General features: G+C 37.1%; 1 protein-coding gene across 2 annotated transcripts; it reads right to left on the reverse strand.

Annotated features, from left to right (window-relative positions):
* Positions 1-268: 268 nt before the first annotated feature.
* Positions 269-27,651, reverse strand: tmem175 (transmembrane protein 175). 2 transcript variants are annotated; one of them, XM_039758526.1, is made up of 10 exons: positions 27,353-27,651; positions 25,330-25,368; positions 25,120-25,217; positions 21,437-21,488; positions 18,804-18,839; positions 18,217-18,300; positions 16,641-16,805; positions 15,753-15,831; positions 5,225-5,360; positions 269-1,490 (listed from the first exon to the last, which is right to left on the reverse strand). In XM_039758526.1, the coding sequence occupies exons 1-10, from the start codon at positions 27,551-27,553 to the stop codon at positions 833-835; spliced, it is 1,548 nt and encodes a 515-aa protein (XP_039614460.1). In that variant the 5' UTR covers positions 27,554-27,651; the 3' UTR covers positions 269-832. The 2 variants fall into 2 exon arrangements, with proteins under 2 accessions (XP_039614460.1, XP_039614461.1); XM_039758527.1 differs by lacking the exons at positions 25,330-25,368; positions 27,353-27,651 and having other exon boundaries at positions 25,125-25,208.

Consider the following 27,651-nt stretch of genomic DNA (forward strand, 5'->3'; position numbering starts at 1 on the left):
AGAGGTAAAGATGCTAAGATTTGCACTGGGTTTTGACGAGGATGGATAGGATTAGAAATTAGTACATTAGAGGGTCAGCTCAAGTTGGACGGTTGGGAGACAAAGTCAGAGAGACGAGATTGCGTTGGTTTGGACATGAGAGATGCTGGGTATATTGGGAGAAGGATGCAAAGGAGGGAGCTGCCAGGGAAGAGGAAAAGAGGAAGGCCTATGCGAAGGTTTATAGATGTGGTGAGAGAGGAGATGCAGGTGATGGGTGTAACAGAGCAAGATGCAGAGGACAGAAAGATATGGAAGAAGATGATCCGCTGTGGCAACCCCTAACGGGAGCAGCCAAAAGAAGAGGAATAATAGATGCCTATGTTGCTTGGTTGGCAGTGAAGCATCTATTCAGCTTATTAGTGTAGTTTATATTGAAATTTGGCCTGGCAGGAACTTTTGATTGAAGTAAAATGCAAAAGACAGTGATTTTACAAAACCAAAAAAAATGAATACCAAAAAAACTGTTAAAACATTCTTTGCACTTAAGACATAAAGAGAAAAGTGGAGGCAAGGTACTTATTCTTGGGCCAAGCTTACAATTTGTTTTGGAAAACAAACAATGAGGAAATCGGTTAGTAGTTTTTATCTATTGTCTATATTTTCCTTGTCATGAAACTGTTGCTATACTTGATTTGTACGTACTGTATTATATAATTAGTATTATAAATAAAATGTTTAGGCAGGTATTAAACTGAAGACAGCATGCCTGTAGCAGCAATAAACCCTCATTTAAACAAACCCATACTCTATACATTCAGAATGTCAATATTTTCCTTGAAATATGATAATTTTAGGACAGTACACTGTTAAAAGGCAAACGAGTATCATCATCTGCATTATGTACGGATTTGGATGGACAAAATACCAGCTTTAAAAGTGCTAAGACTACTCTTACAACAATCCGAAGGGCTAGGAAGGCAAATGGTACAATGATTTCCATGAGGTGAAATATCTGAGCACTAAATCTTCTCAATATACAAGTGAGAAAGAATGTTGTAAGGGTAACACAGGGGTAAATTGCAAGCTTGGCAAACATAAATGCATGTTCTTTACCTCCATAACGCACATACACATGTAAAGTTTCTTTTTCATTGAAAAGAGCAGTAACCCATATAGCAAGCTGGAAGATTCCAGCAAAAAAGATAATAACACAGCTGATTTGTATTGCCTCAAGTTCATTGAGAGAATTCTTTGGAAACTCATGAGTTAACTGATAAGCCAAGGGAAGGCCACCAATAAAGGCTAGAGAGAAAGTATTAAGCAAGCCCATCAGTCTTGTTGTTTTTGTTATGTGCAAAAAAAGAGAGTGGTGAACAAACCACAGAAGTCCCACAGTCACAAAAGATCCAAAGTAAGCAAGGAACTCTGGTCCATAAACACTTAAGGCAGCAATCAGGTTTCCTTCAAATTCCTCTCTCACTTTACTGGGATCTGGAACATTGTCTTCACTGAAAATAAGAGAGATGTTACTACTAATTTCTCATGCTTCTAAACAATATAATAAAGCTTGTAAAATACAATTCTAAAACACATTAAATTTATGCATGTGTTAAACAGTAAAAAGCCTTTATCTTTGAGTTTTCGCATTTCTAAATTAAAAAAAGGAAAAAAAAACATAAATGTTATAAATGAAGAGATAATCAAATGTACAAAATATTGAAACACTCAAAAAAAGTGAATGTTTTAATCTTATAGGATAAGTTTGTTATTCTTGAAATTGTATATATTAATTTGTTACTTATAATTTGTAATTATACTCTAAAGGGAAACATTTTTTGTAAGTTTTAAAAATACCTTGTCTGTACTTGGGGATATAGGATACCAGGGTCCACAGGTGAGAGAAAAGTCCTTAAAACTTACCAAATACTAGGTCTGGAAAATATCTCTTCTGCATTTATAACTTTGCAAGATAATGAAAAATGAGTTCACGCTTTTGTTTTCAGTTGACTTTAGATTACTGTAACACACTCCTCTCAGGACTACTCAGAAAAGACATCTAACTAGGAAAAGGAAAATCTGAGCACATCTCTCCAGTTTTGCTGTCACTACACTGGTTACCCGTGCCATTTAGAATTGACTTTAAAATACTGCTTATGATTTACAAAGCTTTAAATAATCTCACTCCATCCTATATTTCGAAATGCCTTTCACCTTATATTCCAAATCGTAACCTAAGATCTTCAAATGAATGTCTGCTTATAATTCCAAGAGCTAAACTTGAAAGAAGTGGTGAGGCAGAAATTCGCCAGGCAAATATGGTGGAGCACTTTAAAAACCTGCTAAAATGTATTATTTTAACATGGCTTTCTCATAGCTTCATTTTAGTGTAACCCTGATATTCTGTATATGCGTTTAATTACCTTTTTTTTTTTCATTGGGTGCAGAATCCGTACTAACCCCTACTTTCTCTGCTGTTCTTCTTCTGGATTTCTGTGGTTGAGATCTGCGCCACCACCACCACCACCTGATCAAAGCACCATGCAGTCCCTACATTGATGGATTGAAGGTCAGAAATCCATATGACCGTCATCATCTAATTCTTCCACGCGAAGCCTGAAAACCATAAGGACTGATTGAGATCATTTATGTTAGGTAGAATGCCCAATGGGGGCTGGGCAGTCTCGTGGCCTTGGAACCTCTGCAGCTTTTTTTTGGTTTGTTTTTTCTCCAGCCCCCGGAGGTTTTTGTTTAGTTTGTTTTTTCTGTCCTCCTGGCCAGCGGACTTTATTCTTTGTTAATTAGTATTGCCTAATCTTATTTGTATAATTTTTCTTTTTCTTTCTTCCTCTTGTAAAGCACTTTGAGCTACATCATTTGTATGAAAGCGTGCTACATAAATAAATGTTTTTGTTGTTGTTGCATTTATAACTCATCCTTGTCATACTTAGAAGCAAACTAGAAATAATTATTTTATCACAGATGCTTGGTACTATTTTCTCTAGGTATGGATATATTTCCTTCTTGTTTGTTTGCTTGCAGCAGCCATTGTGGGCTCAGTTATGACAACCAAACAGCCCTTTACTTTGTGTGTTTTTATTTTGACAGTGTGGTAAAATGCACACATAAGAGTTCATTTGTCATTTGTACACATAGCAATACATCTGAACTGAACTGATTACATGACACTGTGTCTTTAATAAAAGCCTAAGATTTTTGAAAGAGTAAAGCCACTTTTTATTGGTGTCATGTGCTCAATTAAAAAAAAAAAAAATCGGAATATGAAAAAGGTTAAGTGTGTGATAGTGCAGACTAAAGTGCCACATACAAATTATCATTTTAAATTTTTTTTTTAATGAATAATGAGTCGCTCTTGCTGTTGATATAGGTAATGAAAGGACTGAGTGCAGTGTTTTCCAGTGAGTAACTTCACTGACACTGATACCAATCATTCTGTAAATGAACAGGGAGAACAAACAGACTCCATGTACAACCTGGTGCTGTGAGGCACAAATGACACTCTGCACTACCACTATGCTAAAATATCTCTAGTGAGCTTACCTCATTAAACATGGATTGGACTAGTGTTGCTAAGGTGGCTAGTGTGTGTGTGTGTGTGTGTGTGTGTTTGACCTGCAGTGGACTAGCACTCTATCTAGTTGTTGTTCCTGCCTTGAACCCATTACTTGCTAGCATAGGCTCATGCTGCCCTGCACCCCTAGCCTTTGTAAGGAAGATGAATGAACGGATGGATGCAATTATGAGACATTTTTCAGTTATCATTGTCTAGTTGTCTACAGAACAGAGACAGTAATTCACATCTAGACATCAACATTCAATGTCAAAAACGGTACTTGGTGATGACTCTCCAAAGTGGATCCATTGTACCTGGCACTGAAAAGGTGCGACTGTAAAATACAAACAGTGTAGTTGTAGATGTGAAGCAAACAGCGTAGTCTCCTTTTCAAAGTGCTGAACCTCACAACAATGATTTTATTTTTGCTTTTTTACCTTCTTTTAAACAATATGGATACGATGCTAGTGTGTATAAGCAACATGTGTAATCACCACAAACCGGTAAATACTCAATTACTTTTCTGGCCTTATAAATGTATGTTTTAGTACTTTTTAAACAGCTTTTTTAGTAATGGGACCCTGGTATCTATAAATTCCATTATAAAAAGCAATAGCAAGCTAGTTATTTTTTAAAATGTATAAAATATGTTTAGCTTTAGAACACTTTCATGTGGCAAACTAATACAGCTAAATACCATGATTGAGAAGAAATAAAAAAATATTGAACTTATTCTTTAAAATTCTCAAGTAAATCATTATACTCTAGTGTGTATTCAAGTAGTCAGCCAAACATAAACAGAAAAACAAAAAACTGTTATATATATTTCCACATATAAAAATATATGTTTTTAAGATTGTGATAGTGCAATTTTCTCTCTCTTTATTCCTTTGTAGCTACATTTTTTTATTTGTTTAAAATACAGTATTTATTATCTACTAAGCATTTAACTTCTAGTCATCTGTACAAAAAGGTGATTGAGAGAAACGACCACATTCTCAAAATCTAAAACATGAAATGCAATATGATGTGATGACTTAGTATAAAAAACAAAATTAATATGTAAACAATAACTGCTAGTTTATATTTGCATAAAACTACTACAAGTGTAACAAGGTTTTTTATTTGGGATTTATTCAGATTGAAACGTTGTTTCTATAATCCCTACAGCCATTTCTGCTGTCTTAACCTTCAATGTAGTGAGATCAATTTGTAATCTCTCCATAATATCATCAAACATTCCTTTTGGATCAACTTTTATCATTGTACATCTTTTATTTCATTCTCTAGCTTTCACTCCAATACATGAACCTTCACAAGCTATTTCTCTCCACTACATCGCACCAATTCTCTCTCTCTTCTTTGATCTTGCTTTTTCCTTCCCTTAGTTATTTGTGGCACATCCACTTGATAATTTAATTTTTCTTTTCAAACATTGCATTATAATATGCCCTCTTTAACCATGCCTCACTCATGTACACTATACAAACCCTTAGAAAACCTGCAGAAATTTTCCTTTCAATATCAGGGAGTCTCTTTTAAATGGTAGAATTTGAGACTTCTGCTGTAACTTCTTCCACTGACATCTTATTCTGTAGCCGACTTGAAAACTAAAGCTTCATGGTTTTAGCTTCAATTGTGTAACAATATTAACAATTAATCATAACCTACCATATGTCCAAAATCAAAAGAGTGGCTACAATTGCATATACACCATCACTGAAAGATTCTATTCGCTCTTTGCTTAGAGGTTCATTTGGATGATATGAGTAGAACATCATGCCATTTGGTTGTTCTTCTTGGTGACCTTTTAAAAAAAAAAAAAAACAACAATAATTGGTTACAAGAAAACAGTTATATAAATAGTATAAAAACTGAAATGACTTTATTAAAATAATTAGTAACAATACATCAATTGATGTAAGCAAAGCAGGCATGTGAAGAGTTCAATAATTGTATTTATGAAAAACACTAGTATGAAAAATATATTTAGATAATATTGTTAACTAACATTAAACTGTTATGTCTATATATATATATATATATATATATATATATATATATATATATATATATATATATATATATATATATATTGTGGTCCCCGGCCGGGACGCCCAGGAGGACCGGAGGAGGGCTTGTGCCTCCTCCAGAACGCGTGGGCGTCCGCCCTGGTTATGTTGGGGGCCTCGGGTGAAGGGCTTGGAAGCCCAGCCCTGTAGGGACCCGTGGCCACCGCCAGGCGGCGCCCAGTGCCTGAATATCCTGGGAGCCCAGCACTTCCGCCACACCAGGAAGTGCTGGGGGGAAGACGACAGGGGACACCCGGACGGCTTCCGGGTGCGCAGCCGGCATTTCCGCCACACAGGAGCGTGGCTACAGGGGAATGCCGGGAAGCAGCTGGAGCCCATCCGGGTTCCTATTTAAGGGGCCGCCTCCCTCCAGTCATCGGCAGAAGTCAGGTGGAAGAGGACGGAGCTGGAGGGAGGACTAGAGGCAGCCAGGTGAAAGGCACAGAGACTGGAAGTGTGTGGCCTGGACATTGTGGGAATTGGTGCTGGAGGCACTGGGGTTTGCGAGTGCACTGAACTGTGTAAATATTATGAATAAACGTGTGTTGGGTGAACATAAGATGTCCGTCTGTGTGTGTCTGGGCCAGCGTCTTCAATATATATATAACATAGTTGGTTTGCACTATAAATATACACACAAATAAAAAGAATAATAAGCACAACTAACTTTTTTCTTATAAGGCGAATGTTACAAATAAAAAAAAACAATTATTTCACAAACACTTTGAAAAGTCACATACATTATATTGGTTATAAAAATTAAATATACATTTTAAACTTATCTATAATCTAAAATAGTCTGAAACAAGAGTACAAAAGTAATGTTTATTTGTTTAAAAAGAAACGTGACTACTTTATTAGCTGCACATACCTAACAAGGAACTGGTTCGCTATTGGCCCTCGGAAATGCCCGAGTTTGTTGGTAATGGACTTAACATACTACAAAGTGCAGAACAGGAATTGTAGCTCATGACTATTATAATGCATTATTACAAATGACCTGCTTATAGATCACTCAGATGACTCATTTTTCATCTGGTGATTTTGAGAGTTTATGGGGCAGTGCAATAAACTGAATTTTCTGTCATATTTGCAAACTTTCCTAGCTCTGTGTCATGGTATATTATCATACTGGGGAAAAACCAGATGGATCTGATTTAAAATGACATTGAAACATTCCATGGCATTTCAACAATAAATGTATTGATACCATCCATTGTTGATATTTGGCAAGGCTGGATACACTGTCTCATGTCTTTGCTTAGCAAATCAGTAAGAATCACAATGAGCCAACTTAATGAAATCAGGTAAGGTTCTCTCACTTAATTTATCATCACATTTTCCTCAAATGGGGCGGTACTGGCTAGTTTTACATTATGACAGCTCTTTGAACACTGCTGTTGCATTCAGCCATTACTTGACTTCTTATACTTTGCACAAGCTGTGTCAAGTTCAATCTATCCATTTAATCAAGTTTCTTTGTGACCACTAAAAACTGTGCACTATACAATTTTTGCCATTGTGTATCCAAAGTTGCTCTGAAAGGCATGCAATTTAAATTATGTCTGGAATATTCCATTTAATATTTTTCTGGCTACAATAAAGTGTAAATAACTGAAACCACTGCATTTATTTTTGGTAGCATGTTATATTCTCTAGACCCTTTTGGAAATACTGCCAGCATTAATCGTGATTATTTAGCAGTAAACTTTTATGGAATTCCAGTGGAAATCCATCTGAGCCTACAGCTTTTTCAGTCTGAAGTGAGTATATATCATCCTGAAATTTAGAGAATATCAAGGTTTGCACTCCTCTGCAAATATACATCTATGTGTGGTATTTTTTTTTATCAGAAGCATGTAAATGAGCCTTCTTACTCTTTCAAGATATTAATTATTTATTTATTTTCCTTAATGTAGTTCCAACCACGATGTTAATTTCTGCTATTGAATTTCGAACATCTTTACTAAGTGTTTGCTATTTGCTGAAAACATGGCAGGGGGATGGATGCAGCGGCTTCGTTTGTTTTGTTAGCATATTTGCCCAGTCGTGTAATTATAACTTCAGCGAAAATGACATAACTGGGAACACTTACTAAAGATTGGAATTCTATGTTGTGAGATTTCAGCAAGGAATTCTAACAGGAATGCATGCCGAATGAGACTGTATGTCTCTGTGTATTACGATACCAGTCCAGAGATGCAGGAGGCAGCGCAGAGAAAGGAAGCAGAAACAGGGCTTCTAGGTTGTTGTATGGACCAAGCTAAAGAATGTTTCTCAGAAGCCTGTGTTGCCCAGCATTTACATTACTAATGCCAGGTCACTCGACAATAAAATGGAAGAACTGGATATGATTATTTCCACACAAAAATGCGTGTGGGACTGCTTAGTCATGATAATTACTAAGACTTGGCTACATACAGTGCATCCAGAAAGTATTCGCAGCGCATCACTTTTTCCACATTTTGTTATGTTACAGCCTTATTCCAAAATGGATTAAATTCATTTTTTTCCTCAGAATTCTACACACAACACCCCATAATGACAACGTAAAAAAAGTTTACTTGAGGTTTTTGCAAATTTATTAAAAATAAAAAAACAGAGAAATCACATGTACATAAGTATACACAGCCTTTTCCATGAAGCTCAAAATTGAGCTCAGGTGCATCCTGTTTCCACTGATCATCCTTGAGATGTTTCTGCAGCTTAATTGGAGTCCACCTGTGGTAAATTCAGTTGATTGGACATGATTTAGAAAGGCACACACCTGTCTATATAAGGTCCCACAGTTGACATTTCATGTCAGAGCACAAACCAAGCATGAAGTCAAAGGAATTGTCTATAGAACTCTGAGACAAGTTTGTCTCGAGGCACAAGTCTGGGGAAGGTTACAGAAAAATTTCTGCTGCTTTGAAGGTCCCAATGAGCACAGTGGCCTCCATCATCCGTAAGTGGAAGAAGTTCGAAACCACCAGGACTCTTCCTAGAGCTGGCCGGCCATCTAAACACAGCGATCAGGGGAGAAGTGCCTTAGTCAGGGAGGTGACCAAGAACCCGATGGTCACTCTGTCAGAACTCCAGAGGTCCTCTGTGGAGAGAGGAGAACCTTCCAGAAGGACAACCATCTCTGCAGCAATCCACCAATCAGGCTTGTATGGTAGAGTGGCCAGACGGAAGCCACTCCTTAGTAAAAGGCACATGGCAGCCTGCCTGGAGTTTGCCAAAAGGCACCTGAAGGACTCTCAGACCATAAGAAACAAAATTCTCTGGTCTGATGAGACTAAGATTGAACTCTTTGGTGTGAATGCCAGGCGTCACGTTTGGAGGAAGCCAGGCACCGCTCATCACCAGGCCAATACCATCCCTACAGTGAAGCATGGTGGTGGCAGCATCATGCTGTGGGGATGTATTTCAGCGGCAGGAACCGAATCCGATTGAACATCTCTGGAGAGATCTTAAAATGGCTGTGCACGACGCTTCCCATTCAATCTGAAGGAGCTTAAGAGGTGCTACAAAGAGGAATGGGCAAAACTGACCAAGGATAGGTGTGCCAAGCTTGTGGCATCATATTCAAAAAGACTTGGAATAAGGCTGCAACATAACAAAATGTGGAAAAAGTGATGCGCTATGAATACTTTCTGGATGCACTGTACAGAGATCCCCGACAATGCTATTGTGCTAGCAGGCTGCACAGTACACTATGCCGACAGAAGTAAAAACTCCGGTAAGAGCAGAGGAGGGGTCTGAGCATTTACTAATAATATGTGGTACATTAATGTAACCATCATAGTCAGGCACTGCTCACCAAATTAAGAGTTTGTGACAGGAAGATACTGACCTTTTTCTGCCATCGGAGTTCACGGTTGTTGTTATCCTCCCTAAATTCTACCAGCATGTGACTTGTACTACAAGAGGCTAAAACATTGGACAATATTTACAGAGTCTTCATCCTCACCCACTTAGGCCAGTCCCACCACTTAACCCCTTTTTCTCACATACACATCTTTTATTAGCAAAATAAAGCCAATGGTGAAAATCATCCAGACTTGGCCTGAAGGGGCTTCTATACAACTCCAGGACTAATCTGAGTGCACACACTTGGACCTGTTTGCACAATAAGACATAGATGAGTACACATCCACTGTCCTGTTTTATATATAGAACTGTTTAGATATTGTCACAGTTGGCAAGCACATTCGATGCTTCCCAAACAGTAAACCATTGATGACCAGAGATGTCAAGCTTCAGCTAAAAAAGTGCAATACAGCCTTGAGGTCTGGTAATGGTGAATTACATAGTGCTGCCACATCCAATTTGAAAAGAGCCATCAAGAATGCAAAAGTAGATTACAGGCAGAAAGCTGAAGGTTATTTCAATGATAGTGACTCCCATTGTGTATGGCAAGGCATCCAACACTTTACAAACTACAGTTATATAGTGCTGTAATGAGCAAACCATTTACTGCCCAGTTATCTAGCTTTAAAGATAACTTTCTTGACGGCCTAGGACTTAGTAAACTTATGCACTGTACAATACAAGTAAGGTATCTAAAGCGGCATGCTGGCAACTTGGACTAGAGTAATTACATGCTTATGTTAATGTTAAGCAAGCTTAAAAAATAGGGAATAGAGAAATTAATACAAGTGATTGCAAAAAAGTACTACTAAGTAATGCACAGAGGATGCAAAAATGTAATGAAAGCAATTTTACATGGTTAATGGAAAAACTAAACCCAGTGAATAAATGCTAAACCAAAAGCAGAAAAAGTACTTAATACAGAAAACACGGACATCTCCTGGTTGATGTAGTCCAAAGGTGGTGATTGGAATATCAGGCACACAGTTTAGATATGTTTACTTAATTTATTTTATTTTTTCTCCAGCCGTCTGGAGTTTTTTTGTTTTTTCTGTCCCCCCTGGCCATTGAACCTTACTCTTATTCGATGTTAATAAATGTTGATTTATTTTGTTTTATAATTGTGTCTTTCATTTTTCTATTCTTTAATATGTAAAGCACTTTGAGCTACTGTTTGTATGAAAATGTGCTATATAAATAAATGTTGTTGTTGTAATGTAAATAAATGTAGAATCTATTAAAGTGATTTATCAATTAAAGCAGCATAGCATGTCAGATTGATGATGGTACAACTGTGAGGTTTCCTGATGTTCTTCCTTAACCAGTAAGCTGCTCTGCCTACCATTATAATTAAGCACTACTGACACTATTAACTAATTAAAAAAACAAATTATAGGTTATTTACCACTACAAACAATTAATCAAGAGAACACTAAAAATATCGCTGTACTGCTTGTTTATCATTAGTTTATATCAGTTTGGCAGACTGCCTGTCTTTGTGAACTGTTACGTCCTTTGATCAAAGTAAGCATATACATAGCAAGTAATGTAGAAGTTCCACTTAATTATTTTGAGACTACCTTTTAAAATTTACAATCAGGACATCAACAATCAAAAATGGCAGAACTTACACTTGAAAAGAGCAACACCTAGTTACATTGTCATTGGACCAAGATTTCAATCAAAATCATTTATACTATATACAATTAATGCAATTTGGGGCTTCTAAAGGAAAAAATATAATAATTTTGATGATTGATTGATTATGCTATAATAATACCAATTTCCTCAAAAATTTGGAAATGATTATAAATTCTTAAATTTGCCATTTCAATATAAATTCTGATGGAATTTTGTCGTACTGACACACACACAACTGACATGAATTGTTCTGAACATATCAGACTTTTATGTGTAATATACAGGCAGTCTCCGGGTTAAGTATGAGATAGGGACTGTAGGTTTGTACTTAAGTTGAATTTGTATGTAAGTCGGAACAGGTATATTATTTTAATAAATGCTATTGTTGATCGACTGTAACCAAGTGCTCTGCCAATGAATGATGGAGTTTCACCTCTCTCTGACCTTTTTATTATTTCTACTTTATTTTCAATAGTGATGGTTTTTCTCTTCTTTACTGTATCACCAGTACTTGCATCAGATTTGTGTTTCAGAGACATTCTTGAAAGGTTAAGATGAGCTCTTCTGCACAGCATTGTACACGCTATCACAGCAGGAAGGCACCCGTCGTCAACACGTCTGATGTACTCACAAGAGACAATATCCTGCTATGTGTGTAACAGTACAAGCAGGCTTGCTATTGAGAATGAATGAGGGCAGTGAGGGGCGGTTCACCACCCGCCCGCCACACAGTCACCTCCACTACAGTATGCTGCCTGCAGCGTCAGCCCACCGAGAATGAACATGGTGCGGCCAAAGGCGGGTAGTGAATCACCCACCACCCACATTCAACAGGCAGCCACCCGAGGCATACTACAATGCTACCCCCCGCTGCCCTGTTTACCCTCAAAGGCCTCCTGTTCAGCCACACCTGGATCACCGATTGCAGCATCACCAGAGAATGAATGGGGCAGTTGTATATGGTGGGCAGGCATTGAAATGCCCCCCCTCTGCTCCATCCAGCCTGCGTCCAGTCAGAAGCAGTAGCTGCGGCGGTGTGTTGGGCGGGAAGCGAACCGACCCATCAAGTCTCCTTCCTGCACACGAGCGATAGCTGTGGCCCCGGTGACTATGGACCACGGGTCACTGCTTGCCGCCGGGAGCCACCCAAGGGACACTACACTGTGTGAGCGGTGAAATCGCCCCCTTCCAGCCTCCGTCCAGCCACCACTTGCAGCGTCCCCAGGCCGAAGATGACAAAGCAGCAGTTACTGAGGCGCATGCGTTGCAGCTGTGGCCCCATTCGTAAGTCGTAGGTCGGATGTCCGTAACTTGGGGACTACCTGTATTTCACCATAGCAACCTGAAGCAGAAGTTTGGGTGGCTTCACAAAAACACCACTTCATGACCATTAGTGCCTAGTTTGGTGAAAATATAGGATAAGCCAAAAAGTACCACATTTCAAACGTTTATTCTACAAAAATGCTACAAGATAAAATACATTTCAATACAACACAAGAAAGTGTATACAAAATAGATTTTTTTCACTGTACTTTAAAAATAATGTCTTCAAGGTGGTGGCCATCATTAGGTCATTAGTCATCTTCAATAACTCTTTGAGATGATTTCTGAATGCTTGCAAGACTCGTTCGGCCATTTCAAGGGGAATAGCACCGATTTCGTGGTGAATATATCCTTGAGGTTTTGAGTTCGGTGTGTGTATACCTTTGACTTGAGATAGCCCCACAAGAAGAAATTGCACAGAGCAAGATCAGGAGAACGTGAAAGCCACCCAACATTGCTGTCCAGGGAAATCAGCTTCCCTGGAAACATCTCTCGCAAAACCTGCATGGATCCCTGCGCTGTATGAGCTTCTTGCTCCATCTTATGGAAACCAGACATCCACCACATCCATTTCTTTAAGTTGGGGCCACAAAAAGTTCTCTAGCATTTCAATGTAATACTCTGAAGTGATGGTGACTGTCGCTACCCCCTCCTCAAAAAAGTAAGGGCCTACAATGCCAAATTCTGCAACATCACACCAAACTCTAACATGCTCACTGTGCAGGGGTCTCTTCAGCCCAGTAGCAAAAGTTTTGCTTATTTATGCAACCATTCAAATAAAAATGTATCTCAATGAACAGTTTGCAGAATGTTCGCGCATAACTCTCTATGGCTCTTCCATTCTCTCTCAATGAGTTCCTGAATTACCATCATTTTGCATGGATGGAAATTAAGGTCCTCATGCAAAATCCTCCTCAAAGACATGTTGGAAATGCCTAAGGCAGAAGTATGTCTGCATGTTGAACATCTAGGAAACCGCAAAATTGATTAACTTACAGGTTGGATGTTTTCGGGCACTCATACAGTCTGAGGATGGCCTGGAGATTTTCTGTTCAGTTTTGTAACCGTCTGTCTAAATTTAACCACCCAGTGAAGAATTGTTTTCTGATTTGGGACATCGCGGTTAGGAGGAATGCTGAAGTGCATTTGGAAGGCACGTTGCATAGTGATGGATTTGTTGTTTTTAAAAACGCTTTGACAGTGAACGCACGGTGCGCAACGGACCAAGGCATGTTGCCAACTGAAAACTACAAGGGAATGCCTATCAAAGGACCACCACCACAACCCACTCGGCTACCTCTACCTTGCGCCATGGCCTTGAGAAATGTGGTACTTCATTTTGGCTCACCCTGTATAATGATATATTTGATCCTTCACAATGAAACCTTAGTAAAATATGCCTAATCAGCTGTAATTATCGATTTTGTTAAAATTATCAGAAACTGACTGAATAAGTCATAGGCTGCAGTCTGATACTTTGAAGGGGTGTGGGGGATGGTTGTATTAACTTAGTTACTGGGGTTAATACAAATGCTGCAATGACTGAAACAACAGTAAGAGGGTTTGTATGTTGGTTGAACATGCTTTGACTGTACTCTGTACATATGACAAAACTAATACTACCACCACTACAATATGAAAATGAAATTGTGCAAAACTTTTATATTATATCAATAAGGTAAACAATGAAAACATTTCAAATGCTTCCTTTAGTCACACATTAAAATTGTATAATAAATTGAAATGAAAATGCAATATTTTCATATTGCTTGTATTTGTAAACAACAAACAACTTTATAGTATTTCACGAGAGTGTGTCACAGTAAATGAAGAAAACACAACTGACAGGTAGAGAATAATCAACTGATGAAAATAACAAAATGAATTGTAATTATTTACTCAATCACATTTCAGTCCTCTGGCAGAGTAATAGACAGGTTTTACAAGTCAATTAGTTATTGTGAATGACACGTTAAGCTCTGCAATAAATAGGACAATACATATTTTCTGACTTTACACATAGCCTGGCATTGACATAGTGGCATCTGTTAGTCCTGACAATGTTAATGTAAACTGAAGAGTATGAATAACTGATCTGTGCATTTGATTTGTATCTTGCCGCAACAGTATTTTTTCCACTCATGCCATACTATAGCTTCTTAAACACAGTTTAAAAACAAGCAACTGGTTTATTTCACTTGTCATTTACTGCCCTGTCCCTCCAACCAAGCACACTACCATTTATTTTTAACATCTCAGTCTACTGCACTTGCATCCTCTTCAGCTTTAACCAATTTTGATCCCATCTTAAGCTGTGATCTAGATTAACTGGCTACCCTACTCACATACCACTGGTAACTGTGAGTATACTCTTGCACGATTGGTTTAAATGTACCAAAAACAAAACTCCACGTTGTGGCTTTCATAAGCTTTGCATAAACAAGAAGCACATGTTTTTGAAAAAACAGTTCATATCTAAAAGACTATATGATCAACCACAGGCAAAAGCAAATTTACTATACTCAAGAAGTACTGTATTTAGTTAGGTCCTATTCAACATGTAAGGATAAAAAACACTTAATATGAATAGCACTGCACACATAATAATGATTTTCAGTAATGAATGTAACATTCGCCATGCTACAAAATGTTTGTAAAAAACATTTCTTAATGTTCATGCATACTCCTTTCTGTTTGATGCATGAGGGATTCATAGAACAATATCCCATTATGAGTGATCCTGTGTAACACAAAAAATTATGTACTACTGCTTCTGTGATCACTGAAACCAAGAAACCTATCAGTCAATAATATAAATGCTGTCATGTATATTGTGGATCATACAGAAAGAGATTCTAATAAGTCAATAGGATGATTATCACAACTTCAAGAGTGTAAGGTACTTGTTTATGTGCAACCCAGTAAATTACACATTGAAATTCAAAGCACAAATATCACATATTTAAAAAAATATATTGATTGAACCCTGAACTGAAACTGTAAGCTGGGAGAACCTCAAATTTAAAGAGAAGATACATGACTGCAGATTAGTACTTTCAATAGTTATTGCCATAACAACATTAAAAGGTTTTTATTAGAAAGACAATTACTAAAGAAATACAAATATTATTTTTAAAATAATGACGCTGTAGATACACCAAACAAAACAAATTCCTGCAACATAAATACCTATTTAGAATGACTAAAACATTAATAATTAATTATATTTAATAAAACAAAGGTAAAATCTCTTTCATTAAACAGATTTTTAGCCAGTGATATGATAACAGTTAGAAAATTTCACTCACCCACTGCCTTGGCCCAACACCATTTTAAAGGATGAGTAATGTAAGGAAGGAATATAACCACTCCAAGGAAAACATATGACTGTTGTTTAAAAAACAAAAAAAAAAAAAGTCAAGGGTGTGAGAATGATTTACTAATAAATTATAATGCAATTAATAAATGAACTCTCCTTTTGATTAAAGACAAGCAGCTGAAATAGTAAATAATGAACCGAGGTGCATAATAAGTTATGAATCATTATTGTATTAATAATATTTCTATATTGCAACATTGAGCTAGTGAATAAAGAGTTGTGTGCTACATTAAATGTCTTATTAGAATAACCATAATAATTGCAGGGATGTTTCCTCTACAGCCTCTATGAAGCCACTTGGCATTTTCTATGACCATGAATAAAAGCCGCTTTCAAACATTATTTTCAATTGAGACAACACAATCTCTTGGCACTGCATGAACAATGTAATCTTTATTTGGTAAGCTTAAAAAAGGATTTTTCAGAAAAATATTTTAAAGTATGAATTTTAATATACAGAAGCAGAAGTCCTCCAATGTAAACCAATTTTAATCATAATGTAGTGTTTTGGCCTGAATTTCACTGCAGAACTGCACCAATCTCACATTTTATTTTATGACCTTAACTAAAAAAAAATCCCACTGTTCTTTTAAAACAAAAACTGAAATAAAATAAGCATGAAGGGTTACATTTGTACATGTTAATGTTTGTAAGTGGGACTTATAAAGACTAACATACAATAAAGGCTTTTAGATAAATCCCAAAGATTTAACAACAGCCAGGCTTTACAAACATAGAAACTTTGCAATATTATATCATAACATTCTTAAAAGTACTATACACAGTATATTGTATTCACTTCTATTTTAATACTTACAAGAGGGGAATATATAAAGGAAAATATCCCAGCCAAAAAACAGAAAACTGGGACTCTCAAGATAATCTTTAAGATATGGTATTTGTAGAAGGTCTGGTTTTCAGATATTTGAATTTGGCCATTCAGTAGATGGGGTTGGTCAAATCCATAAACAACAATAACAGCCTGTAAAAACAGTGAAAGTCGTTAACACTAATAAATTCATAGTACACTACTAACTATAATGGAAACAATTTAACAGTTAATAAATAATATGTTTAGGCTATACTTACATTGTACTTTAATGGTGCTTAAGATGGAACAGACAGACTGCTTTTAATAATTGCTTGCAGTATAATGTTTAATTTACATAGCCCTTAGATTGAAAAGCATACTGAATACAGAAAGTCTCAAGCCCATACAATGATGTAACCTTCAGACTATACTAAATAAACCTCTATAAAGTTGGAAAAGACGCCAAGAACAATATCAATTACAGTATCCCTCTGCTTTAGTGCTTTTTATGCTTTTTGTCTGTTAAGATGAATATTGACCACCTGCTGTAATACCATTTGATGGAGCACTTATGATTGTATTGGAGATGAATTAAATACAAATTCAAAAGTTTCAGATGCAAACAATCCTTAAGAAACACTTCATTCAAACTCAAATTTACATGTATGTATTCTTACCTGGGATAATACTATTCCAAAAATTATAAACATACCTAAAGTTTCTGGTGAGGATCTTTTTTTTTACCATAGGTATTTGAATGACAGCAGTCTTTCCATTATCAGGGACATAACAATAATTTTACTGCCAAAGACACTTAAATTCACCAAAAATGAGCATAGCTTAGTCTAATTGATTATTACTTAGTTTTCAGCAATCATTCGATTATGACTCCGATTTAACTATTGCAGGAAGATGTAAACACCTCTCTCTGGCGTTTCTAATCAGTTAATTTTCTCAACATATAACCTGAACATGATCACTTGTAAATATGTTATCTACAGTATACGCCCCTGCTGCATATGTTCCAGGGGAGCAACCATGGACAGCTCAATACCTACCGCGGGGTGCTTGGTGGCAGCCTCCTGGGCCGACGATGATTCCCCAGCCTCCCACCTGGCTCCACGTGAGATGGAGTCATCCACAGCCAGGTTGGGAGATGGGATGACCGCTAGGGGGTGCTGCGTGGAGTCCACAGCCTGGCTGGACGAGTCTTCAGCCCCACCCAGAAGTGCAATTAGGACCAGGTGGTCAAGCACCTGGAACGCTTCCGGGTGGGCTATAAAAGGGGCCAGCCACCACCACTCAGGAGCCGGAGTTGGGAGGAGGAGGACTAAGCTTGGTGAGGAGGAGTGGTGGAAAGGGAGTGTTTTGGTGGTGTTAATTGTGCTTTGTATTGGGCTGTGTGACACGGAGAAGACGTGTCCCACAGCTGAAGAATAATAAAAGCCTGTGTGTATTTTGTACGTGCCTCTGCGTCAGTCTGTGCCAGGTCGGGCGTTATAAAGCATCCAGATTACAACAGTAAATATAAAACAAATTCTGCTGTAGGCACACAATTCATTCAGTGACTAAAAAATCTTACCTGAATTAGACCAATAACAATAGCACAACAGCAAAACAATAGAATTCCAAAGGAGTCTTGTTGAAAGGTCACCATCAGTGAAAACTAATTAAAAGAAGAAAAAAGACATACAATAACAACTGAATAAAAATGAAACCTACAAGTTACCTGGGTTTAGACTGGCCTGTAGGCCTAAAATTAAAATCCAGTTTTTATGTAATTAAAGTGGGTAAATAAAGTGACATAAATATTCTGGTTTGAATCAAAGTCTTTCATTTATTTCATCTTTGCATGCACAATGTTCTATTTTAATCACATTTGATCTAAGTAAAATAACTTAATGAATAAATCTGTAAGTGACCTGCATCTTGCCTAGGGTATACTAAATATAAGTACTGTATATTTATTATATGTTAGTCATTTAAAGGAAACAGGTTTCACAATGTAGATAAAAAAGTTAACTAAATCCAGTCATATGTAAGTAACAAATGAAGAAAATTCCTCCTCATGTCTCAAAACTAGCTAAAATTTTGAATTCACAAAAAATCGTTCCAATTTATTAACTTAATTTCATTAATATTTAATCATGTGATAAAAAGGACACTCACTGTATATGGCAGGAAAGTTATTAGCATCATGCACGCCTGTGAGAGAACAAGCACATTATTAGCTGCTTTTGATATGCAATTATGTGTGTTCTACTGAACAATATAAAAACATTACATATTAATACTCTGTAGAACAGAAAAGCATATACACTACTGTGTTTGATGACATAAAACATACACTGTACAATAAGTCACATTCAAGTATTTAATTTTAGGGGAATGGCAACAAGACTTGTTCATCCTTTAAACATCTTATCTATTTATCCAGTTTAGGGTTGCAGGAGGGCACAGCCTGTCCTGGCAGGAATGGATGCAAGGTGGACACCATCCATGGATGGAGCACTAGCCCACTGGAGGGTACACTTATACACACATATCCACAGTGCTGCTTTACCCAAAGTACTGCGAAAAAATATTTCACCCCTTCCTGATTTCCTCTTATTACTACACAATTTTGACAGTGAATAATTTTAAGTCTTTAACTAAAATCAAATATTAGAGAAATGCTGTAGTACTGGAGAAAACACTTATTCAACATGAACTTGTGCTGCCTGTGAAAGTAATTACCCCTTACGCCTAATAACTGGCTACACCAGCGTCTGCTGGAACAACTGCAACCGAAAGCTCTTCCATGGAACTATACTTTTATATCTAAATCGACCTGTAGAAAATAAAACACTCTGTTTTCATAATTGTTGATTCAAAGTGGCAATTCTCAAACAAGATGTTGCTGGAACAATGCAAATATTGTTTTTTGCTAATTATCCATCTAAAATTGTGAAGATTTCATCATGTGCAACTCCTTTTGCAGTTGATTACTGGATTTTCATACTGGGAACACCACAAAATCGTAAAAAAACCTACAGTTCAACCAAAAATATTGTTATGCCATCATCTTAATCTCAAAATGGGTGTTTACTGAAAAAAGAAAGCCTAAATGCACAAAACTGTTTGACCAAAATCTAACAATCAGACAAACTGCTCAACATTCAATGCTGCCCTTCAATAGGACAAAATAGCACACAGCAAAAGATGCCTTTTACCCTTAACACAGATAAGTGTAAAACCTGAAATTATGTTGAAATTAATAAAATCTGCAGCCCAAGGTTCAGATCAGTACTGGACTTTAGTACAACAGCATTGTAAATCTGCATTTACTTTGCTTTCATATCTTAAGCATCCTGAAACAGGCTGCAGCTCCCTGTGATGCTGCAGTGTAATTTTAAAGCATCAATCCTGCCAGATCACACTAAAACTGCTGCAACTGCTATAGTAGTGATAAAAAAAAAACAGAGATGTAAAATAAAAACTGAAGGCCGGCATTTTACTAAATAAGAAGACTACATATTTATGTAATATTAAAATATTGCTTTTCATCTTGTGAGATGTGGCCGGCTAATAGCCCCAGGCCGCCAGATGGAGCCCTCCCTGCAGTATGGAGGAGCCCTGAAGACCAGCAGGGACTCATGAGACATGCAGTTTTTATACAAGACCGTGCTGGATACCACAGGGGCCGCAAGAGGGAGCTGCAGGGAGGACCGAAGACCTATTTGTGCTCTTTAATCCGGAAGTTCGTCCAAGGAAGAGCGACGGGCTTCCGGGGTGAAAAGAAAGGACTTGTACCTGACCCGGAAGTGATTGAGAGTCACATGGACTAGGGATTGGAACACTTCCGGGTCAGGATATATAAAAGGACTATGGGAGCTCCCAGACGGTGAGCTGAGCTGGGTGGAAGGATGGCAATGCGTCTGGGAGTGGAGGATTGTTTCTTAGTGATTATAATTGTTATTGAATGAGTATAGTAGAGGAGAGGGTGTTTTGTGCACTGTGGCATTTGAATAAAGTCAATTTGAGCACTTTTACCTGGTGTCGTGGACAGGGGTTCAAGGGAGCGAGAGCGCCCCCTATCTGTCACTATCTCCATACTATAATAATGCCTTCACAATCTAGAGTGATTTTTAGCCATTGACTTTGCAGGAATAAAAACTGCCTAAAATGAGAATTCTTTTCAGTTTTGGCCCCTAAACAAAAACAGACTAACAAAATCATTATCTAAGCTGATTTTAAATAAATAGAGAACATCAAGGCTAAAAGTCGAGTTTTAGACTTTGCATTCTCTTCATCCAAAACTGCACACCCAAATATAATTTTACAATTATGCAAGTTCTTACAAACCAAAACAAAAACATGTATTTAACTAAATAGTACCCATTCCATTAATGTAAAAACTCATCCTAATATAAGTGTAAGCAAAAGAAAATGAAATATGTCTTCAATTCAACTATTCATTTTCCAAAGAAGTAATTTTTAGTTGAGATTTGCAGGAAGATAGAGGAATACTGGGCACATCTACATTCATTCACAACTGGCCAGTGCTGGGCAAAGTAGTAAAAGCAACGTACTTTTATTCCTTTTTACCTCTTTACCTTACTTTCCTATTCTATTCCACAAAATAAGTATCTAGAAGTTAAGAAAATTACAATATGTACCATTATTTTTAATATATTTACTAAAATTTGTATTATATTTGCTATATTAAAGCTACAATTTCAGTGATAGTCCTATTATGGGAATATCAATTAAATTAATCATTTGAAGAACACTTATGAATAACAAAAAAAAAAAAAACTCACCAAGTTAAGAAGTGCCAAAAAGTCATCTATGCGTTCAATCACTTGAAACAACCTGCAAAACAAACAAACTGTAATGTGACATGTAACATACAGATTTTAACTGTCTCTAAGCCAAAAATATATTTCAGTCATTCAGAGAAACATATAATTAATGTTAACATTCCCAAATAATATTTGAAGAATCAAACATGTTCACTTTCTAAGGTTTTTTAATGTATTAATAGAATATTTTTTCACAATATTCATATTAAAAAAGTTTTGATTCCTTTTAATAATTTTTGAAGTTTAGAATCACATCTTACAGAATATTGACAATATGAAATTAAAAACATCACCTTACAAATAAATATTATTCATAATAATTTAAAATGTCCTTTGATGGAAATGCAGTATGTCTTAAGTGTGTGGTGAGGAAGCAGATACTTTTGAATTTATACCATTACCCTACAGGGATACACCTATATAACATAATCAAAAAAAGTCACTTATTTAGACATCTTGCAAACAACTACTGAGAATGTCTGTGCCATTTTATAGGATTCCAACATACCTGGCATTAGTAGTCTTAATATCTGTGGTATGGCAGATATTGCAAGAACATTAAATGTTATATAATCTGGTGCCAGATGCAGCAAAACAGACCCAAAAGATAACCAAACCTCCTCCATATTTCACAGGGTATTTCACAGTATGAAGTTTTTTTTTCCTGAAAGCTTCATTTTTTTGTCTGTGGACATAGTGCTGATGTGACTTGCCAAAAAGCTCCAGTTTTTTTTTCATCTGCCCAAATGACATTGTGGCTTGTCAATATGCAAATTCCAGTCTGTCTTTTTTATTTTTGTCTTTCAACAGTAGAGTCAGTGGAGTTCCTGGGTCTTCATCAATAAGAACATTGGAACATTCTAGATGAGATCAGGCCATTCAGCCCAACAAAGCCCACCAGTCCTATCCACTTAATTCTTCTAAAAAAACATCCAAATCTTGTTTTGAAAGTCCTTAAAGTCTTACTGTCTATCATGCTACTTGCTAGGTTATTTCAATAGTCTGTGGTTCTCTGTATAAAGAAAAACTTCCTAATGTTTGTGCGAAATTACCCTTTGCAAGTTTACAACTGTGTTCCCATGTTCATGATGAACTCTTTTTAAAATAACAGTCCCAATCCACTGTACTAATTCCCTTTATAATTGTAAACACTTGAAATCTTTTGCTTAAACTGAAAAGGCTCAGTTTTTAATCTTTCTTCATAATTCCTCTAGCCCTGGAATGAGCCTAGTCACTCTTCTCTGGACCTTTCTAGCTAATGCTGCTATGTCCTTTTTGTAGCCTGGAGACCACAACTGCACACATTACTTCAGATGAGGCCTCACCAGTGCATTATAGAGCTTGACCATAACCTCTTTGCACTTACAGGATACTCCACACATCGTGCTATATAACCTAACATTCTCTTTGCCTTCTTAATGGCTTCTGAACACTGTCTGGAAGTCGATAGCATAGAGTCCACTGTGACTCCCAAATGTTTCTCATAAGGTGTACTCTTGATTAACAGACCTCCCATTGTGTATTCAAACCTAACATTTTTACTTCCTATGTGTAATAACTTACATTTACCGACATTAACTTTAATCTGCCACAAATCTGCCCAAACCTGTATGCTGTCCAAGTCCTTCTATAATGATTTAACAGATTCCAAATTATCTGCCAATCCAGCTATCTTTGTATCATCTGTAAACTTAACCAGCTTGTTACTTGTCTTCCTATCCAAATATTTTATATTCATCTATTAAAAATGGCAGCAGCCCTAGCGCTGACCCCTGGGGAACACCATTCTTAACATCATCCAATTATTATAAGTTTCCTCGCACCCTCTGCTTCCTCTGTCTGAGCCAATACTGCACCCATCTACAAACATAACCCTGAACTCCCAAATGCTTTCTGAAAGTCAAGATAAATAATGTCATATGCCCCACTTTGATCATATTTCTTTTTGTGCTTACTCATAGAATTCCAACATGTTAGTAAAATATGGCCTCCTTCTTCTGAACCCAAGCTGACTGTTCAGAAAAACTCCTGTACTTTCCATATGCTGCTCAATCGTATCCTTAATAATTCCTTCCATTAACTTTCCTGTGATGCAGGTTAAGCTTAGTGACCTATAGTTGCTTGGATCTGCCCAGTCTCCCTTCTTATATAACGGGATATTTGCCATTTTTCAGTCCTTCGGAATCTCTCCAGTGCGCAGTGACTTTCTAAGAATATGTGTCAAAGGTTTATATATGTATTCACTAGCCTTCTTAAGAACTCAAAGGTAAAAATTATCTGTTCCTGGTGATGTGTTTGATTTGAGCCTATTTAGTCTGAGAAGTACTTTTCCATCTATAATTTCTAAATCACTCAGAACCTCAGTAGCCCAATTTACCTCTGGGTAGTCATCCACTTCCTCACTTGTGAAGACCTCAGAAAAATGGAAGTTTAGGGCATCCACTATTTCACTGTCTGTATCTTTTAATTCCCCTTTACTATTCTTGATCCACTTCACCTCCTGCTTGACTGTTCTTTTACTACTAAAATACTAAAAGAATTTTTTAGTGTTGTCTTTTGCCTTATCTGCTATATTCCTTTCCAACTGTCTTTTAGCCTCCCTAATATCCATCTTAATGGTTGCCCTTATGTTCTCATACACCCTATGATTCATTTTGGAGTCTTACATGCCTTATGCAACTGGTTTTTTCCTTTCCAGCTTATTTTCCAACTCTTATTAACCCACTGCAGATTTTTAATAAAAATTCCTATTAATTACAAATTAAGGTTATGTACCTGTCCTGGCATTACATGTAAATAATTTTTAAACCTGTTCCATTGCTGCTCAACTGTCTCCACACTTAAAAGCTTGTCCCAGTCTATTCTCCTTAGACGTGATTGTCTTATAGCCTTTGCCTTTAAAATGCTTATCTATAATTTTTTTCTGATCTCCTCAGACAACTCTTTCCTTTGCTTTCACTGGTCTATGGTTCAGTGTGGGACACACAATTATACCAAACAGTGGGGTGACTACATTTCTCCATTTAAATAGACTGAATGACTGACTGGAGACATGTATGATTCTAATTTTAAAAAGCAGCAAGCTTGAAAAAATCTAATTCTAATCCAATTATTTATGATCTTTTCTAGGGGTATCAGCAAATGTGCCCAGGCCACTTGACAATATCTTTGTAGAATAAGCAATACTTTATCTCTCTTCACAGCTGCTTGCTTCACTCTGACATATCAAAGGCACGCAGGTATACATGGGTCAAGTTCTTTTCATTTAATCACTTTCAGGAGGCATACAGCACTTTTTCAATGAGCTGTAAGGGTACCTATAAATTTGTCCATGTTTGTAAATGGGACCTGCAAATGTAATTAATGTTATTAAAAAGGATAAAGAAGGTGTGAACAACTGGGTATTTTAAGGAAACCATAGGAGAATTTGGACAGCACTAGCTAGTAGCCATGTCTGTGTTGTGCCACTTTGTGAGAATGCAATAGATCTACAACTTTACAGAAAGACATATTTCACAGTTCACCAGTTTCTAATTATTGTTTATTTCTGTGCTTATACCTATGTGGGCCTTTATTTAAGAGGCCAAAATTTCATAAATTAGGTCATCTTTTCAAAATATAAAAATATTTAATACTGGTACCTTACATGTGCTGACCAGGCCACAGTAACTATTAGGAAGGTTGTCAGGTACACTGCAATTTTTGCTGCTAAAACCCGTTGTAAACTTTCTTGCAGTTCCTGTTCAAAGCAACATAAAGGTACATTAAGATTAAATTATATGAAAATACCTAATGAACTAATTGCAGTAATGAAGTAAACGTCATATTTCATAAAAAAAAAAAAACTTTACCTTGTCTGGCTCTATTTGTGTATGTGAAACAGGTAGAATCTGAAAGATAATATTAATCAGACACAGATTAGCTTGCAGAATATATTTTATAAAAATATACAAATTATGCAGCCCACCAACTAATCTAAAAATAGGCTCTAATCTGAGTATGGACACATTTTTGCAAATCTTGGTCCCCTGTGTTATGTGGGTCTTCCAATGCACTGGCACCCAGTGTTGCCAGGATTGATACTAATTTTGATTAAGAATGATACAAGGTGTGCTTTTATTTCTAGATCTCACCATAGCATGTTCACGTTTTCTATTATAAATATTTTCAGCAAAAACCACCCAAATATAAGTATTGTAGAAAGGCAAGTGTAGATGCTGACAAGTGTAAAGATACTATGTAGGAGTACAAGATAGGCAAAATAACTTACCATACCATTTTCCAAGCCTGCTTAATTCTGGGCAGGGTCACAGGAGGCTGGAGCCTATCCCAGCAAGCACAGGATGCAAAGCAGGAACACTCCCTGGACTGGGTGCCAATCCATCGCAAGGTGGATACACCACACATACATACAAGCTTTGCCAATCCACCTCCATGTCTTTGGACCGTGAGAGAAATCTCACACAGACATGGGGAGAACATGAAATATCCATTCAGGGAAGACCCAGGATGCGAACTTTGGTCTATTTACTGCAAGGCAGCAGCTGTATAACTACAGTAGGCAATATGTCTGCAAAAGATATTCTTCTCAAAAGGAAAAAGGGAAATCTGCAGCAGCAGGGAGTGTACAACTCATCATACCAATGGCAGGGGTGGAACCTGTCATGAGTAATGTTCTGGAAGGGCAACGTTGAAAAGGCGGAAGAGAGGTGTACCATGAAATGAGGAAAACGTGAAGATCTTGCAAGACGCTGTATAGTCGACTAACAAATTGATAATCCACAGAAGGAGATCAAAATCTATATGGTACATCCTAGCAGCCAGGCTGCAGTGCAGTGTATCTAGAAGGGAAATCTAGAACAAAGTGGCCCATTTAAGGCAGTGTCCAGTGATGACTGGAGGTCACTACTTTGTATTTCAGTCTTAGGTTGAAGCACATAGTCCCTTAATGAGAGAATGTTCCCTAGAAGGTATATAGCTGAGAAGATGCTTGCAAGTCCAAGTCATACTTAGAGGTCAGAAGTATAGAGATGCTATGTCTTGCAACCAGGGAGTCCTAGCTTGATGTTCCTGTAGCTAAAAGAAGTCCAGAAGTGGTTACTGGACTTCACTAAAAGGGAGTCTTGATGAGTACGCTAATGGGACACAAAATACATTTTTAAGTCAAAACTCTGTAACAGTTGGTATCTCAGATGCAGCTCACAAACAGAAATATGCTGACTTGTGATGTCTGTGTGTTTTGGTCATTCGTGAAGTTTTCTTTATAATCTCATTCACCTCCTTTACATTTAAATGTGATGTATAAAATGGTTCCACAGACATTGATGCTACAGGTTTGACAGATTTTTTTATTTAAGGAGTTGTACACAGTGCCATGAAGTTTTTACCCTTCAGATTTCCTCCATTATTGCAAACTGTTGACACAAACTTTCAAACTACTGTTTTTTTTTAGCTTGCTTTATTTCAAAGATTTGTAAACTTAATTTTGACACCACGAGTGACCCTTCCTAATTTTCTCCATTACGTCAATTGTTTACAATGAATGATCTCAAGTCTTCAACTAAAATATTTTTTTCTTTAAAGTAATGGACAGACTGGTAAATAAATGGCATTTTAACATGTTTTTATATGTCATGTTTCAACATAGGAGCTTATTCAATTTCAATCCTGGAAAAAAATATAAAGTTTACGATACTCTGGGCCTCTGAATGGCCACACTAAAGTCATTTCTCGCGGTCTAAGACAATCACTGCAACTATAACAGTACGACGCCATGACCCTGCAGAACGGATAACACGGATCCCCTTAAAATACATTATACAAATGTTAATATCGTAACAGGAGGGGAAATGAGTATATGATGGCACGTCTCACCATGACAGTGGCGATGATAGAAATGAGCGCATCACTATACGCCAGTAGCCGGTGCGAAGACTGCGTACTACTGCTTCCCTCTTTCTCCGATGGGGTTACACTTTCTAGAAATGAATGGGAATCTAGATTGCGATTCGTTTTCTTTTCCATTTCCTCGCAGACGTGGTGCTCGATTATTTCGCCGTCATCCTTCTCTGCCATTGCTACACCGTCTCTCCACGCTTGCCTCCGCTCAAGTCGTGTTTACAAACAGAAACAGACTCCAGCCAAGCTCGGCGGACAGCCACTCAGCTGCTGAG

Source organism: Polypterus senegalus, chromosome 7, assembly GCF_016835505.1.
Source record: "Polypterus senegalus isolate Bchr_013 chromosome 7, ASM1683550v1, whole genome shotgun sequence".
In the NCBI taxonomy this organism is placed as follows: domain Eukaryota; kingdom Metazoa; phylum Chordata; class Cladistia; order Polypteriformes; family Polypteridae; genus Polypterus; species Polypterus senegalus.

Coding starts and splice junctions, on each gene's coding strand:
- tmem175 (XM_039758526.1), bottom strand. CDS start 27,553: ATGGCAGAGAAGGATGACGGCGAAATAATCGAGCACCACGTCTGCGAG. Junction 18,301..18,803: donor TAACTTTCCTGCCATATACA/GTGAGTGTCCTT, acceptor TCTTTTAATTAG/TTTTCACTGATGGTGACCTT. Junction 1,491..5,224: donor CTTTTGATTTTGGACATATG/GTAGGTTATGAT, acceptor TCTTATTTTCAG/TGAAGACAATGTTCCAGATC.